The 17,936-nt window shown below is 53.8% G+C and overlaps 1 protein-coding gene across 2 annotated transcripts in view; it reads left to right on the top strand.

Annotated features, from left to right (window-relative positions):
• The first annotated feature begins 296 nt into the window (after nt 1-296).
• The window catches only part of LOC122385146 (trafficking protein particle complex subunit 8-like), a 35,558-nt gene continuing 17,918 nt past the window's right edge, over nt 297-17,936 (top strand). The window contains exons 1-19 of one of the 2 annotated variants that reach the window (XM_043373198.1): nt 297-436; nt 624-860; nt 1,453-1,676; nt 2,097-2,317; nt 2,640-2,787; nt 3,033-3,377; nt 3,721-3,840; nt 4,479-4,576; nt 4,845-4,929; nt 5,258-5,424; nt 10,310-10,429; nt 11,470-11,626; nt 11,931-12,128; nt 12,435-12,604; nt 12,983-13,107; nt 13,494-13,678; nt 13,950-14,189; nt 14,452-15,468; nt 15,707-15,963. In XM_043373198.1, the coding sequence (XP_043229133.1) occupies nt 704-860; nt 1,453-1,676; nt 2,097-2,317; nt 2,640-2,787; nt 3,033-3,377; nt 3,721-3,840; nt 4,479-4,576; nt 4,845-4,929; nt 5,258-5,424; nt 10,310-10,429; nt 11,470-11,626; nt 11,931-12,128; nt 12,435-12,604; nt 12,983-13,107; nt 13,494-13,678; nt 13,950-14,189; nt 14,452-15,468; nt 15,707-15,963 (4,034 nt within the window). In that variant the 5' untranslated portion in view covers nt 297-436; nt 624-703. Of the gene's footprint in view, nt 437-623; nt 867-1,452; nt 1,677-2,096; nt 2,318-2,639; nt 2,788-3,032; nt 3,378-3,720; nt 3,841-4,478; nt 4,577-4,844; nt 4,930-5,257; nt 5,425-10,309; nt 10,430-11,469; nt 11,627-11,930; nt 12,129-12,434; nt 12,605-12,982; nt 13,108-13,493; nt 13,679-13,949; nt 14,190-14,451; nt 15,469-15,706; nt 15,964-17,936 lie in introns of both variants that reach the window. The other variant, XM_043373197.1, reaches the window with a different exon arrangement.

Below are 17,936 nucleotides of genomic sequence, written 5' to 3'. Positions count from 1 at the left end.
ACAGGAATTGCCTGCGAAAAGACGATAGTGCAAACTGAACTTATGATAGTGCAATATAACTGAAATTTAGGTACTGAAAAAATTATCCCCCATACAAAAAAGGGAATCAAAGTTCAGCTGTTCCAGTATTTGAAAATTAAGTTTTAGGAGGTTGAACTTTAACTTTCGTGAAAAAATTAAGCATTTCAGAGAATTTTATGATGATTTTCGCTACTTAGCCCAACAACACGACTACTAAAAAAGTTGTCAATGGGACCGATGTTGAAATAAGTGAAAATAAAGTTGCGCGCCTAGGCATATGCGCAACGCTTATGAAGTGTCTCCATTGCAATAATGCTATGAGCAATTTTTGCCGATTTTTGCTAAATGCATGAGTCAAAAAAGCAGAAAATTGCTGATCCAATGCTCAGGAGCTTGTTGTAGTTAATTTGGCCAGGTAAGTGACTGAAAGCTTAACAGTATCTGGAAGAATTGCTTTACTAACAAGGATGCAAGGTTTATGTAGTTCAAGGCTTTTATTATTTATGTATCAATACCTACACTTCAATTTCGGTTCGCTGTTGCAACGAATATGGATACCAAAAATGGGAATATCCTAATAACTCATTCTCTATGTTCCACAGTGTGAAGCTGGACACATCTGTAGCATGTTAGTGTGACTGTGGTTGTACAGAACACCTCCAGTCGCCAAGACCATTACACCATGGCAAAGTGTGCGCAGACAGCTGCCCAGTTCATCACTGAGGCATTCCGGCCAAGAATTGCTGTCATGTCCTCTCCAGAGGTGGAGGCCATCTGTATGAAGAATGACCTCACCTTGACGGAGCTGCTGCAGCCCTTCTGCAAGGTCAACCAGGATGGTGAGTGTGAGTGTGATGGCGGACAGTAGACATGAAAATATGGTTAGTAACACACTGATGGACCATTGATAAAATAGTCTTGTTGATAATCCAGATAAGATGATGATCTGTGCCCATTTGGAGCAGATCTTCTTTCATCCACTCAGACTACTTTTCCCATCCTCCAACAGTCCAGTTTAATACCTTGACTGTTTTATCTGATCTTACCTTCCTCCCCTCCCTTCCTTCCCCTCCACTCCCTGACAATTCATGGCTGCGTTCTGACGGGCCGTTTTTCGCGTGTGGTTTCCACGCAGAGGAATTCCTCTTGAAAACGGCTGGTCGGGCATCGCGAAACGCGAGTAATCCTGCGGGGTCACGCGAAACGGGTCTCCCCGAATGGCCGTTTTCGAGGAATTCCTCGGTGTGGAAATTTCACGCGAAATTTCCGTTTCCGTCGTATTCCACGCGAAATTTCCGTCGTTCGAACATACGACATTACTGTGAGTCGTGGCCCTCGTAACCGACTTCCCATCCCTTCTTCCCCCTCCTCCGGCAGTTCAGTAGGTAATGTGACCCTGCTTCTAATTGTCCCCTCCCCTGTACTCCGCAGTTCAATACCGCGACCCTCTGAACTCGCTCGTCACCGTCCGAGACCTGCACCTGGCACTGGACGACTGGTCTCTGAGCGCGCCACCTCCGGCGCACGTGGCGCGCCGTCAGCTGGCCGAGTGTGTGGCCCAGAGCCTACCCCCGCCGACGGGGGACGATGGTGCTCCCGCTGAGCGGCCCGAGAGCGCGCCGTGGTTCGAGGCCTGGAGACAGCGGCTCCTTCAGGTAGGTAGTGGGAGGGGAGAGGAGTCTGCGGGTGCTCCCGGGCTGTTTGTGTAATCAGTGGTTAGATCCATTGCTTGGTTCCATTCAAACAGTTCCCGGTGTACACGTTCTAACGTCATTAATTTATTGAAAGCATTGATCGCCGATAATTCATTCATCAATCAGTTGGTAGGTGTTATGTTCAGTCAGTTGCATAACCATAGATACAATCAGTTTCGATGAATATATCTGGATCAAAACCTCGCAAATGACCTCGCAGTCAACGCGTCTGTTAATCCCGAATAACTAAATAACCGAATCAATTATTTGTTTCTACTTTGAACATGTCTCTCATAAGATTTTGCTAGTGACCTGTAAGACGGATAATTTGTCAACCACCACAGTTGAACGGTCCACCTAACTCCTTCCCCGTGCCGTCAGGTGGAGCCGCCGGGCGAGCACGAGTTTGCGCGCCGGTACGTGGCCTGTGTGCTGGCGGTGAGCAGCGCGGCTGCCGCGCCGCTGCAGCAGCTGCAGCAGCTGGCGCAGCACCAGCACCAGCAGCAGCACGGCCAGCCGGCCGGCGGCGCGCGCTGGTTCTCCAACAACGTGCTCATCTATCACCTGCTGGTGACCGATAGCGGCGCCACGCCCGTCGCCAGGTGAGGGGAGTGACGGTCTGATGGAGGAGAGCGAGCGTGGGAGGTGGAGTGTGGATTGTAGCTGGTGCTGGTGCTGGTGATATACGGTATTGTTCATCAAATGATAGCCTTTGGTGTTCTGGTGTTAACTGGGAACTTTTCATCAAGATATTCCTGACTCGTGGAGTTTATCGACCGTTCAATCACGTCGTCAGAAACCACTGTTGTAATGAATGAATATCACTACAGAATCATTAAGAAGAGAACATAAAGCTACTTTGTGACTTGTTTTCAAGCTATTTTCGTCATTTCTGACCGTCTATCTCCCTCACATTGCCTTCAGTGCGGAGGCGGTGTTTGAGCAGGTCAAGTCTGCGTACGGCGCTCACTGCTGCCACCACCTGCGGCTCAACTCGCGCCGGCCCGAGCACCGCGAGCCCCACCAGCCGGACCCGTGGGCGGGCTATGTGCTCCGGCGGCCGACCAACCTGGTAAAATCCGCGGACCGCTTACCGGCGCACGCGACGATCGGATGTGTTGGGATGACTGTATTACAGAGTTTATCAAACGCTTGCTTTTTACAATAGTTGCCCAGTGTGCACGTTAATGTGCTCGCATGATTCTATCATGTCGGTTATGTCATCAGTCTGAAATCATGTACCGTGTACCTCGTCTATCATGCATTCTATCAGCGTTCCATCATGTCTCACCCATCTCTCCCTCCTCCTGTCTGCAGGACGGCACTCCGGCGCAGCTGTCCGGCACCGAGACGCCGGTCGAGGTGGCCGAGCTCATCTCCCTACCCTCTCTGGTGGTCGAGGGCGAGCTCTCCTCTCCCTCCCACCTGACCACCCACCCGCTGTCACCGGAGGCGGCCTCTGGCGCCGGCTCGCCCCTCCCGGTCCGCGCAGTGGCCTCGGCGCCCGCCCTCTCCCCGCTCGGCCCGCCGGCGCCCGGAGCGGTGCCCGCGGCGGTGGCCGTCCCTGCGCCTGGCGGGGACGGCACGGTACGAGACCCGGCGGCGCCAGAGGTGCTGGTGAACCGGGTCAGCTACCCCAGCCAGCAGGCGGGCGGGGTGCAGGTGAGAGTACGCGGAGAGGAGGGGTGACTAGAAGCTAGGCTCGATCATCGGGAGAAAAAAAAAAACAACTGGGGCAATGGAGAATTGAGCTTGCACGCAAGCTTTCGATAGATACGCCATATGCGACTTGCTGAGTCAGATTGTGAACACGTTTTCTGATCTGATCATGCGAAAATATTAAATGAGCAGGCATCCACTCCTCAGATAACAATTGCTCTTGTGTTGGATGTGATACTCTTGTTGAATATAACGCCAGTCTTGTTGTTTACGCCCTTGTTGACCGAGCCGACTACCCGTTTCTCGTGTTGTATGGTGTAATATGTCCCGTCTCCCCGTGTTTCAGGGCCACGGCATGTGTCTGTCGGCCTCGGACCTGGACCGAATCACCATCTTCATCTCGGAGATGTGTATCCGCGGCCTGATGCCGCACGTGGAGCGGCAGATGAGGGCGCTCAGTGACGTGGTACGTATGACTGGGCTGGTGGGACCGGCTGGAGTCGGAAAGACGAGTAATGTACGGAACAACTAATCAGTTAGCAGCATCCTTGGTCACCGTTCCGTGCTTCTATCCTCAGGATACTGAAATCCTTCTCCTCCACGCCGCAACCCCCCTCCGGGCTGGACAGGCAACTTTATCTCATGCGGGCTGCTCCCTTGGAGCGGCACCGCTGCTCCTGAGGGAGCGCACCCCGTAGCCGGGTGCAGTGAGTGCCTTGGGGCTGGGTGGTCTGTCCTCTGGACGGGCTCAGCCCCGGCGACTCACTAGGGTGCCTGCCCAGACCAATGTCTCCCCCTAATTCCTATCATCCTTCCGGCTCTGCAATGGTCTTGTCGACCGAAAGGGCCTAACCCAACAAAACAAACAAACAAACAAACATCCTTGGACCCTCGAGCATGCAGCCAACACCATAACAAACTTCGTAGCATCGTGTTCTTATCGGTCACTAGAGGCACTCTCGTTGCAGAGACTTCATTCAGATGAAGTAATGTCTCTCCACTTACTTCAAGATGAACAATGATGCTAAAGTTGATGCAGTACTATCGTTAACCAAACCAACTGTGTGCGTTCGCCTCACTGTTTGTGTTTCTGTATTTCGTCAGGTGAACAACCGTAAGGGCGTGAGTCGGTCGCTGATCAGCGCCACCAAACGGTGGTTCGGCGGAAACAAGCCCGGAGCCGCGGCGGCCAACAGCGTCATGTGAGTTTTGTCGCACCTATTTCGTCACAACTATTGCGGAAGGCTTATCAACTAACTGGTTTCGCCATCCAAATATCTTGACTGTGAAAGTTCTTGTCTTCGGCGATAAATCGCTCCCAAGCGTCCCCCTCCTCAGCTATATCTCAGTAACTACTTAGGCTGTGTTCAGCTAGCCAGTTCTAACATGTCAGGTGTTCATGTGTTGTCAGGGCTCCGACACATCCCCAGTCCCACCTGACCGTAGCCCGTTCTTGCCCCGTGACCGCAGCTACAGCCACGAGGCGCCCGAGATCCAGGTGCGCCGGCTCGGTGATCTGGCCTTCATGTTCGGACACTACGACCTCGCCTACCAGGTGAGGAATCTGAGCTCAAACAGTCTTTTGTTCAGGAATCAGCGCTGAGATGTCATATGGGTCACGAAACGGGGCTTCTACTGGTCAGGAACCGTAGCTCAGATACCAATATCATGCAAGATAGCGCTGTTCTAGCTGCTTTGCCGACAATCATTGTTACGTTACCTACAGTTTCAATTCGCACGTTATCAGTGAGAAATAACTTAGGTGGCGATTTGAAAGTCGTCCTATGTGATGGTTATCTATCCAGTTTGAGGTATCAGTGCTGTAACGACATAAAGCCTCCCCATTCCGTCCATCCACCAGACCCCACCGTCCTCGCCCACAGGCGTACCACACTGCCAAGCGCGACTTTAACGCGGACGCGGCGTGGCTGCACTTTGCCGGCGCGGTGGAGATGGCAGCACTGTCGGTGTTTCTGCACGGCGCGCACGGGAAGCCGTTCCCGCAGCACTACCTGGACCAGGCGGTCACCACCTATCTGGACACGTGCAGGTCAGTCCCTTAGACATAGACCGTCTTTTTTTCTCGCCATATAGCCTCGTTGTTGGTGGGCCCCATAACTCACCAAATAGATATTAGCCGTTTTACGGGATCATGAGCTCACTGGCTGATCGGGTCTCAATGTCACCGACTGATTGCACTCACAGACTGGCCGTGCCACAAGGTCATGAACTGGGTGGGTTGCAGTCTGGCTAGTGACAGATGACGACTGACCAGTGTAAGAAATCGCCTGTGTCGCCATGTCTCGATTTCTCCATGAACCCGCACGCTAATTTGATGTATTTTCTCAAATAATTATTATTTCAGTAGCAACAGTGTTCGTCTTTATTAGTAATCCTCGTTTGCTTGAATGCTTGTATTTCGTTAATTTAAATGCGCACCTTTCATTTATCATAACGGGCTCAGATTAAAAACTTGATTCATATTTATTAGTACGATTTTTACCGATCATCTGTCAACCTTGCAAATGATGAAGAGATTCGCCAACGTACCTGAATGCTATTACGTGTTGTGTGCTAAGCAGTTATTACGCTTCCATGGTCTCTTATCGTTTGGTAAGACGTAAAATGCTCGAGTATCGTCTTGCCAGTAAATCTCATAACTTCATAAGTGAACAAATGTTGATCATAATACAAACTTCAGCATTTCTCATCAACATCCTTGTTATTACCATCCTTTGTCATTATTATACTCCTGCTGTAATCACTGGTTCGAAGTTTTTGTTCCATTTTCTGGTAATGCATAATCTGAAACAGGATTGCCTTTATTTTGCGAAATTAGTTCAGTGTATGCTCGTTGGCCAATGGCCAGTAATTATTGCAAAGTTTGCACTGCTTCGGACTGCTTGTGCGCCTCTTGGTGCTTAATGTCAGTCCTCGAAAGAAATTGCGCAACAAATAGCGCCGTAAGGAACGGTTCCTTGCACGCCGCGCCAAGGCATTGTTTGGCTCGTCGGTTGACGTGTGACATTTGGTGCAGCATTCGGAGTAAAGCGTCATACCATCCGCTCGCCACATTGCAACAAAGGACGGTGTAAGACATTAATATTGAACGACCCCGGAAGCGTTGTTGCAGGTCCGTCGGACCCCGCGCCATCCACGGTTGTTTCGTGCGCCGTATGTCATGTAATATAGCCGGGGCGGCTGGCAGCAGCCGTTTCGCAGAGTGATTTATTTAGCAGATCTTGTGTTGATGGATGGCGGGCTGAGCCGAGAGGGCGTATCCAGAGAGTGTTCTCACAGCCCGGTAATTCTTCATGAACTACGAGACAGTGATAGCCTCCAGTGCCTCCAGTGATAGCCTCCGGCGCCTCCAGAACAGATGAGGTAGACTTTTAGTGAGAAATTGAGAGGAAAAGGCTGCAGACTTTCGCCTGTGTGTTATTGAATTATGTGCATTTCATTTCAGTTTATGAAGGAAGGTCTGTGACGTAGATGACACCTTTGACGCTTGGTTAGTGTCAGCTGTAAAGCATCTTTCGACAACCTTTCGAGCTACGCGAGAAGAGCACGTTTTCCACTACCTGCCACTTGGCTTGAAAATAGGTTTGTCCCAGGTTTCTTTTTCAGTGACCAAACAAGAGTCGTTTTACTCTTTTCGACGAAATTTCATGTAACCTTAGATGAAATGACGCCTCTCATTCACGTTGCGTAAAATGGTCGTCAGCTTTGGCGCGGAAAACGCTACCGAAAGCGCTATGAAAAGCTTGCAAACCAAATTGTCCATTTAGAAAGTCTTCGGACACCGATGAACCCTTTCACTATTTTTTTTTTTTATAAATTTAGCTCGAATGTTTGAATGGACGGATTGACAGAGCCGAAGCCTACGCTAAGCAGAGCTTGTTGCGTAGACCGGGAGACCCTGACCCCTTCCGTCCGATCGCGCAATTCCGGGTAACGGGAGAATTTAGATGCCAAAGTTTAACGTGCCCTTCAAAGCCGGACACGGCCTGTCCCACTCAATTGACTTCAACTGGCTGCGGCTGCTCCCACCAACCGCAGACCATCCCCGTCAGGAGTTTCAAATATCGAGCGCCGGAGCGACTCGAACCCGGGCTCTCACTACCGGGAGTCCAGCGCTCTACCAACTGAGCTATGGGACAGGCAAGGGACTATCATAGATAGGCAAGGACATGGGACTATCATAGATGTACCGTTATTACATACCGGTAACGCCTCCTCGAGGTGTCTCACTCCCCGTAATTACACAGGTCTCGTGCGTGCCCCCCCCCCCCTCCGAGGTTGTTGTGTTGTGATTCTTCCGTCACAGCCGCGGAGCTGTCAACAGCTGTGGCAACTGCGGGGGCCTCGCGGCGGGTCTGGTCGATCGTCACGATTGTCCCCCTCCATCCCGTCCCCTGCGGCCACTGTAGACACATCTGTGGTGTAGCCGATGGGCCGAGCGATGGCTCCGCGCCCGCAATGCTGGTAGGCTGTGACAGCTGGGGGCGCCCCTTGGATGTACGCCGCACTCGGTGGCAATCGTGTGATAATCAAACGACCAGCTGGCGGGATTCGATGCGGGTTGCTAATCGTCCTGCCATGGCGGGAGTTCGGCAAGTGAGTGTTCTAACCCGCATCACTTTGTGTGAATTTAGATTGCGGCAGGCGGAGACGGCATGCCTTGCCTTTCTCGCTACCGCTTTGCGAGATAGGATAGCCGCCTGATCGCGCCGTTCCATGTTACATCGCAGCACTTCATTTTGTGTTAGAGCTGAGACATTTATGAAATTACATTTGTGGGGCAGTAAGACCGTTCTCCTATTTCCGTGTGGATTGAAGGAAGTCTTGGGTTCGCTCGTGGGGCCATCTCTCCAATGTGTCAGAGTTACGGCCCTCTGCGGGGTGGCCGGGGCTGGCGGTCAGATATATTGATTCTCGTTCTCGGAGGCGTGCGATGGTGTTCTACGTTTCACAAGGTCATTTTGTAACCAAGTAACTCTCTAGCATGCATGATTAATTTTGTCAGTTTTTAGCGGGTCTTAGGTCATGTTCATTGACGATTACAGTTTACACACTTGCTATGTGATTAGTGTGATCACACTCGGTGTGATTACCAGTGTGCCGTATTTTTGAAACAACGAGCATTTTAGTAGCGTATCCCAGGAAAAACGCATCGGTTTTTGAGCGATCATAACATTCAGCTGCCGGATGCAGTCGATAGCAGTGTGACATTTGGACCAGTTGCTGGCCTGTTTGGCTTGACATTGATAACTGCTTTCGGTTTCACTTACATATGACTGACATGGTACAGGAGCGAAAATAATGTCAGGCAGCCGACAAACGAGGCAGTGGCGAAGGTGTTGGCGGTAATTGTGACATCGTTTCCGACAGCTCGCCAGTACCAGCAGCAGTTGGTTCCATCGTTTGCCCGAATTGTCACCTGCCGAGCCGATGTGTTGTGAAATCGCCCCTGACTCAGAGGGCCTCCGAAGGGAGTAGCAATCAATACGGCCCCTCGACGCCGCGCGGGCATCTGCGGGCGGCAGGTGGTGGCACACAGTCACCCCTGCATCTGTCAGCTGTCACATCTGACACACCTGTCACCTGACACACCCGCCAACACTGGTCGGACGGTCCTACTCCTCACCCTAATTTGCGGCTCAGCGCGGGCCTGCAGTAGTTAGATTTCGACAGGGAATTCACCGGCCAGAGGATTTCAGCCCAGGGATTTTCGTGGCTGTGTGAAGCTGGTGGTTTATGAGGTCGCTGTGATGCGCTTAAATGTTATTTGATGTTGTAATGTTAATTCTACTGGGGTTTACCGCTGGGTACCTGGTTGTCGTAGTTATGGCACCATACTCTGATGATTAAGCACCGATATAACATTGCTTTGGCTGTGCAAAAACCATGTGCAGAGTCTTCCTTTCCTTTTGTGGCTCAGGTGCATCCCTACTTCAGGTCTCACTTTGCCACAAGTCGCGTGTTTTCGCGAGGTGCTCTGACGTTTTTATTGTCACTGACGTCCACAACACTTCGCAACCGACAAGCGGTTAATCTATTTTCGCCCAATGACTGTCAACGCTTAACGCAATAGCTGCCACCCTTTCAATTCGATCTCATATTCATCTTTGAAGCATAGTGATTCAGAGGCGACGTCGGCCCTTTGAGAGGAACCCAATTTTCCCCGTCGCCGCGCCTCTTCAACGAATTTTCCGTCTCAACACCCGGCTGGAAAATCAATTTCTGATCACCGGTTTTCGGCCGGGCAGCGCGGAGGTCGGCCGCGCGGCGGCGTGGCGAGTCGAGCCCTGTAGTTTGTCCGCGGTCCGCCAGGGGTCAGCCCGGTCGCTGGGGGCCCGCACAGCGCCGGTGACGGTGACAGCGGTCGCAGTGTCGGCGGCGGCGGTGCGGGTGCTATCGACGGGGGCGAAGGGCGCGGAGAGTCGTGGTACACCTGTCCCTGCCATCCTAACCAGACTTCGGCGGCGATATCTCGCCTCTCTTCCTCAACAAGTCTCAGTACGGACATCCTCTCAGTTCTCACCCCCGAAGACAGTGATATCCCTCACCTCTGGCCATATTAACGTCCGATACTCTCAGCGCTCGCTACTAACTTACCCAAACAGCGAGATCCACTCCATTTCCCTGCGCTACCCGACCCTAGCGTCCTTCCGTCCCGCGATGTTCGTTCGCTGCGGCTCGTCCCGCAGCCCGGCCGGCTCCGGCGGCACCTCTATGCCGGAGACGGTGTGCGGCGGGCTGGTGGCCGTCCGTCCCGCCGCGGAGCTGATCGCCAGCGCGGACAGAGCCGGTGACGAGGAGCGGGAGGGGGACGGCTCGGGCGGCCGGCGGTTCCGGCGTCTGGCGCGGCGCCTGAGCGCCACCCTGCGCCGCTCGCTCTCCGCTGAGGAGGACCCCTCTCCCCCGACCGGCAGGATGCCCAACTACGCGCTGAGGGCCACCCTGTTCAGCACCGAGTGTCTCAAGGACCGGGCGCAGTTCACCGAGGCGGCGCTGCAGTTCATCCGGCTCACCGCCGAGGACGCCGACCTCAAGTCAGTGGGGTCACCAGGATGGGTCAGTGGGGGTCATCAGGGTGGGTTAGTTGGATCATAGTTGGATCAGCAGAGTTCATAGAGGCCAATTTGTTCATTTTTGTGGTTTTTAAAGGTTTCATAGTTGCTGGAGATGAGGTCATTTGAAGCAAACGATAAATTGTCGTTATTGCTAGGGGACTGTTCAGTTATTGCCTGGCTCAGTCAATACGCAATATCATTTCTCTTTGGTAGGCCACATCTCGTGCTCCTCTCCAGTAGTTCATTCTAAATGTCATTGGCGGTCGCCGCCTGACGCTGGCCCATTTCGCATGCAATCGCGTGACTAATCACATTGTTTGGTGCCCAGTGAGACCATTAACCAAAAGGGCCGGACATCAGAGCCACTATCTATGATGATTGGCTCCAATAATTTCGAGCTCCCGGCTCCTGCCAACGGAGGGTCAATGGGTTCAATGCATAATACATCAGTCCAGGGATGCTGACAGCAACGGGTTGCGAGACCTTATTATTACATAATTATCAGAATAAATGATTGTCATGTGATGTCGCTAGATTATGATATCATGCCGTTGAACGTTGTGTTGCAGACGGCGTTTGAATTTCATTAATCGCTTCCTTGTGTTAATTAACTGTGGTTGTAACTTGTAAGCTCATTTACTCAGTGAAATTCCTGTGGTAGCCTGTTGTGTCGCTTACAACAGCATAGCCTGCTTAGTGATCAGACAGCTTGGCGTTATCTTTAACGACGGCTAATAGCTAAGCGAATTAAAAATCGGCTCAACCTCCAGCCACTATTCATTTCATCGAGGCTTCCACCGCCATTCACGATAACTCCATAGCTCATATTAGCATGTTTCTCCCGCTGACTTACTGCGTCTCGCTACCTGACGCTGTGTCACTCACCCCGACATTGATCTGTTTTTCCACGCTGAGCAAACAGCCACCACACGCGGTACTGCGCAAGTTTCTCTGCCGGTGCTCTGCCTCACGCCCCTGTCGGCCAGCCCTGAAGCTAAAGTTCCGGTTTTGTCCACCAGGTCTGCGCTGCTGCTGGAGCAGGCGGCGCACTGTTTCCTCAACTCCCAGCCACCGGCGCTGCGCAAATATGCGTTCCATATGATTTTGTCCGGTCACCGGTTCTCCAAGGCGGGTCAGCGGCGGCACGCGCTGAGGGCCTACAAACAGGCAGCGCAGGTGAGAGGGTCGAGGGATCGGTGGCACTAGGTTGTTGGGGATATCAAGGGCTGGTTAGGGATAGCAAGGGCGGGCTGGAGACAGGGGAGTGAGATGAGGGACCCGTGAAGGTTTGATGACATGAAATGAACCTAGTTTCAGTAAGGATTCCTCACGTGCATTTTATAAGACCCCTCGGGGTTCGTACTTTGATCATGACCACTTCAATGACGGTGTTCTCCTGAATTGTGCGTTTCTTTTTCATATCTCAATCGCCTTAACCACTTTACGCCCTTCCTTGCTGACCTTGTATCTCCCCCGTCAGGTATACGAGGGTCATGGCTGGCGTTTGGCCGACGACCACATCGCCTTCACCCTCGGCCGTCAGTCCGAGGCGCTGCAGGAGCACGAGGCGGCGCGCACCGCTCTGGGCTCGCTGCTGGCCGGCGCCGCCGCCGTGGAGACGAGACAGTCGCCCGCTCAACAGGCCGCCTTCGTCAGAGAGTACCTGCACGTGATCAGGGTGCGTGCGTGCTGGGGATTCGAGTGGCTACTGTCGGGAGAGATTGGGGTGGGTGGTTTGGATTTGATTGAACCGACTTTAGAGTGTTTTTGTTTTCATCGGCGTTTTGTCTGTTATTATGGGAATTTGCCGTAGTATCACAGAAAGTGCTCAACAATCCGTACACTGATGCTCCTTTATCATTGCCCGACGGTTTAAATGCCTGATATCTTATGAGCGTCGAAATTTACCGTTGTATATTTTTAGTAATCATGTTAGCTCACCCCCACCCCACTAACTCTCCGTGCATCCCGTCTCTCCCAGCAGCAGTGCGACTCGTCGTCCGCGCCGGGCGCTCGGCCGCCGCAGCTGCCCGTACCACACCTGCTCTCGCAGCAGACCCGGGTACTCGTCAGTCCGGCGCAGCAGCCGCCCGCCGACGGCTGGACGCCCGCCTCCGGAGCCAGCTTCGCCGACGAGGAGGAGGATAACGCAAAGTGAGAGCGATGGCTGGGTGTAGGCTGGGGAGCCATGGGGATGTTTGTGGTGATTCTGTTTCGTAGACTATCGAGAGACATGTTTTTGAGTCGTGAGATTGGAACTTTTGTAATATTGGGGTGGTGTCATTCTTTTGACTTCGAACTGCTTTCGAAAAAGAGGAATAAAGAAATGGTCCAACCTTCAAAATTTGGTTGTTGCGGCGCTAGACTTTATTCTACGCGTGCTTCATCCCAGCATACAATGCTGCACTTTCATCCGTGACATATTTTCGCGTCAGTCCTCTTTCACACTATGCACGAGTCTGTTTGCTAGCACTGCCCATCATAGCTTCGGCCAGCTGGGATGCAAATCCACAAATGACCGTATGTCCGCAGGTGGTTCCGTCTGGAGGAGCTCTGTTTGGAGCGGCTGGGTCAGAACAGCGTCCCCTTCAAACCCACCATACAGTGTATGTCCGACAAGACCAACAACAGACACCAGCCGCGCGTCCCCGCATCAGGTGAGGGGTCAGTGGGTCTACCAACAGATCGGCATGCAGCATCGAGCACTGCATAAGGGTTTGCATATAAGCATCCGTAATTGTTGTCTCGCCAAGGAATGCGCTCCAATGGGATCAAGGGTGTCTTAAAATTGACATGTTTATGCAGCTTTTGCGCGTGGCTCGTTCTTAAAATGTGTCCTTGAATCAACTATGCCTTTACTAGGTATACTTAATTTCAGATAAATTTCAGGAGCGATATTGTCCAGTTTAGTGTTCTCTCCATTGTCTCGACCGTCAGCTGGTTCTGCCATCCACCGCCGCGACTTTGTTCATCCCATGTCCCTTAGATTGTGGGCTCAGAAATGAACCTGCTCCCTACACTCACCTGTGTTCGTTTCCCACAGAGCCGGTCCACGTTCAGCTGGTGCTGCGTAACCCGCTGCGGGTCCCCCTGGAGCTGTCCGACCTCCGCCTGCAGCACACCTTCAGTCGGACGGAGGGAGGGGACCGGGGACCGGACGGGACCACGCCGTCCGTCACGGCGCACACTCTCAGCAGGTGTACACTCGAGGAGAACGCCACGCAGGAGGTACGGAGGGGAATCGCTTGGGCTTAGGAGAGTACGGTAGTGCTGGATTAAGTGTAGATCGCCGTCATGGGCAATTTGTAATTTTTGCGATGTGATAATTTATGTACGAGTAGTTGATCCCAGCTCGCAAGACATGCCTTGGAATGTCTTGCTGTCATTTCACCCTCGCTAAGTGTATGTTATTGGCTAATAGTTACGTTAATGTTTGAACTTACGCCACTCATATGCCCCGTGACTGGTGTTTTCACATTTCCCGTTCTCCTGTCGCCAGGTGACGCTGTCGATCACCGCCCACGAGCCGGGCGACCTGACCATCCTCGGGTACGAGTTCTCTCTGTCGCTGGCGGCGGCGCCGGCCGACTCGGAGCCCCCTCCGGCGGGACCGGGCGCGGCCAAGGAGACCCCGCCGGCCGTGCGGGGGTGTCAGCCGATCACAGTCAGGGGACGGAGGCTCAATGGGACCAAGGAGGAGCGCAGTGGGGTGTTCTACGCTGAGGATAAACGACTGCAGGTGGGTGAAGTGCTGGCGACAATATAGTGGTGCGGTGTTTTTAAAGAGACAACCACTCACATGGGATGAAACGTCATCGGTTGTTTTACTTTCTAATAGACGATGCTAGTTTGCTTACACACCTCATGAGGTCAAGTTATTTGCAGGCGGTATTTAATCAGTGATCCGCGTGAAGATTCTATCCGATAGACCATCTGAAGTAATTGCACCAGTCTCGCCTCTGATTGACCCCGGTCCTTCATTTTCTCCCGTTCGTTCACAGCTGCGAGTGGAGGAGGCGAGTGCGCAGCTGCAGCTGAGTTTCTGCGGTCTGCCGTCGTCACTGCTCTGCGGTCAGATCCACCCGGTGCTGGTTCGTCTGACCAACTCGGGCCGCCGGCCGCTGCTCCGGCTGATGGTCGCCACCCCGGACCCCCACCTGCTGGCGCTGGAGCTCAGTCCGCCACCGGACGGCGAGCGGTGGTCCCAGGTGCGGGGCGGCCCGCCGCCCGCCGCCGGCCGCCTCTGCTGGGCGCAGGCGGCGCGGCTGGGACGGGTCACGGAGGTCCCGCTGCCGGAGGGCGGTCTGGTTCCGGGCGGCTGTCTGCTGCGTCGGCTGTGGCTCCGCGCACCGCACGCTGACGGCCCCCGCCCGCTGGAGCTGCTGGTGTGCGGCGCGGCGCCCGGGCCCGGCCGGCCCCGGCTACTGCGGCACGCCGGCAGACTGCTGGTCACACCCAGCGCCGCCGTCTCCGTACGGCCGTCCCGCAGCGTCGGGCCCCGTCAGAGCCTCCACCTGGACATCCAGGTCAGCGGCGTCCAGCCGTCGGCGGCGCCGATCGTCCTGGAGCGAGTAGCGGTGGCGGCGCCCGGCTGGAGGCTCGACAGAACAGCCCCCGTGGACGCAGCTGAGGTCCAGCGCGGGGAGACGGCCTACCTGGGGGTCGTGGTAGACCGAGTACCGGTGAGGACGGCCGCCGGAGACGGCTCGACAAATCCGACGGCAGCGAACGACGAGCTGTTGAACATAGGCTCGATAGCGTTAACTTCAGACTCTCCCTCGATGGATCACAAGTCTCACCAGCAGGGTGGAGATCACCCTCAGCCCGGTGACTCGGACTCGGGCCTGTCAGAGTGGCCGTGTGTGCAGTTTCTGCTGCGGCACAAGCTGCAGCTGCCGCCGCTGCTGCCGCCGCAGAGCTCGGGACCGACGGGCGCCGCGCCGGAGCCGCCCAGTGCCGAGGGCGCCGCGCTGGCGGCCGCCGTGCGGGTGGATGCTACGGTGCTGCTACAGTGGCGGGTGAGTGCTCAGGGGTCCTCCAGTGGCGAGCGAATGTTGGGACGAGTAGTGGAGGGGCTTGGAGAAGAGTGCACCCCACCCAAGGGAATACATAGAATGTTGGCTCCGTTGGCACTGCGTGGGTAACGAAGACAATGACGAGATGGCATACTGATAAGGTTTGAACATGTTGTCTACATGCTTAGAAGACTGTTTGTATGTTGTGTCATCTGACCTCCATCCTTATCTCATTCTCCAGACTCAGGGAGTGGACGCCGCCGGCCGGGAAACCACCGTCTACGGTCAGCACCACGTGACCGCCGAGCTGCTGGACGACAGCAGTGCCACCTATCCGTCGGCGGCCGAACTGGAGCCTCTGCCGCCGGTCACCATCATCCCGAGCCGGCCGCCGAGTCCGCCGCCGCCGCACTGGCCCGGAGAGGGGGTGATGGACCGGCTGGTGACGGTGGTGCCGCTCCACAGGCCGGCCGTCAACCACAACTTCGACAGAAAACGGTAGGTGGCAGCACGGGGTAGGAGTGAGGTGCGGGGTTTGCTGAGCGAGCGATGATGGCGATGATGCTGGATTGTGTAGTTTTGTTGTTTTTATTTCGAACAGATTACATCGTTCTCCCTAAGGGATGGGTCACGATAGACGTTTTTTATCATTTCGGGAAGTGCTTCTCTGTAATCCATAGCCATAAATCGCGCTGGTACTGGGCCTGCCCCGGCTCGGGATGGTATCGAACGATCAATTGCTACTCTAGTTGATCCTAGGACCTAGGCCGATGAAGAACCCGTTTTATCGGGCCACGGGTCTCTATCAATATCATCTGCCTTCAGGTCATTGTCTGCCTTTGTTCCGAATGTGTCCGTCCCAGTACTCCCTGCACATGGCGACTCATCCTTTCGTCGAACGTCGCCAGGGCATTCTATCCAGGTCTGTCTCTGAACAGAGCACGACGTCATAGAAAATCGTCTGACACGTGTTACGATGTGTGACGAGATCAGTAATGCCATTTGTCACTTCAGTGTCCCTCTCAGGGAGTCTGATAACGTACCGAATGTGGCGTTTGATCCAATATTAGATAACGCCGTCTCCGTGCGGCCGGATGGCTCTCGTTCGCTCGTTCTCTCACACTCTCCCTCGTGCCTCGCCGTCCTCTTTTTCCTTCACTGTCATCGCCCCTCTCTCCTCATACACCTCCGCTATTGTATAATGAAGACACGGCGCTTCCCCCTCTCTCCCTCTCTCTCTCTCTCTCTCTCTCTCTCTCTCTCTCTCTCTCTCTCTCTCTCTCTCTCTCTCTCTCTCTCTCTCTCTCCCTCTCTCCCTCTCCCTCTCTCCCTCTCCCTCTCCCTCTCCCTCTCCCTCTCCCTCTCCCTCTCCCTCTCCCTCTCCCCCTCCCCCTCCCTCTCCCTCTCCCTCTCCCTCTCCCTCTCCCTCTCCCTCCCCCTCTCCCCCTCTCCCCCTCTCCCTCTCCCTCTCTCCCTCTCCCTCTCCAGTCTGAATAGGTCGTCCTACTCGAGCCTCGCGAGGTCCCGCCCCCCACCACCAGCCGTCCAGTAACTCTGACACAAGTCCCGTCCTCGACCGGAACGGCCCCCCTGGGAACCGTTTGTGGCGACACCGAAAGGCGATGTCGCCATCAAAGGGCCGCGCGACTCTCAGTCGGATGTGCTCGCTAGCACATCGCGGTAATAGTGATGGACTTGACTGTTGGAGGCATTTTTGTGACTGGTTCTTTGGTGTCTTTGTGTTTGCCATCATAGTCGTTACGGTTTTCATCATTGCCATTGCTGCCGCATTCATTGCCTGGGGCTGCGCTTATATTGCGTTCAGTGTGTAGGGGAAGTTGGGGGAACGCCGAAGACTTTTTTTCTGACGCCCGTAGCACGCAAGGTAGACAACACACGCTATTCTTGTTGGCGTCATTCGAGAGGCCAGTCTTTTGCCTTTCAAACATACCAGGCGCATTTGATGAATTCGCATACCGTTAAGCGCACAAACTAAAAATATCAAAGAAGTGACTTTTTCGGCGTTGCCCCGGACTGCGGGGAAAGCCGAAAATGGGAGAAATGATCTACGGGGAATCCCGACATTGATGTTTTGCCATTTTATCTCAAACTTTATCCAGAATTCATCAAAGCTGACACACGTTTCAAGAGCTTGAGGACGCGGTGCACACTGGAAGTTATAATTGTGTGATATAATAAGAAAATGCCAGGTAAATCATTCCTTATAGGTAACAGGCCGTTGTGTCGGTTGAAAGTGTAATTTGTGTGACTAAAAATACGCGTTGCTATTCTACAGCAGTAAAGTCCACGTAGCGTGCTTTTAACACGTGCGTAATCGCACGTTTTCGGCAGTACCCCAGCCAGCCATACTTTCATTTGCAGGCCCATAACTTTTCAACGTGCTGTATAAATTTCAAATAGGCAGCACACTTATGCAAAGACATGCTAAAGATTACTTGACCGAATTGGCC

Source organism: Amphibalanus amphitrite, unplaced genomic scaffold (assembly GCF_019059575.1).
Source record: "Amphibalanus amphitrite isolate SeventyFive unplaced genomic scaffold, NRLGWU_Aamphi_draft 000210F_arrow, whole genome shotgun sequence".
Taxonomy (NCBI): domain Eukaryota; kingdom Metazoa; phylum Arthropoda; class Thecostraca; order Balanomorpha; family Balanidae; genus Amphibalanus; species Amphibalanus amphitrite.
The sequence above is the reverse complement of the archived record's forward strand: the minus strand, read 5'-3'. Positions and strand labels throughout refer to the sequence as shown.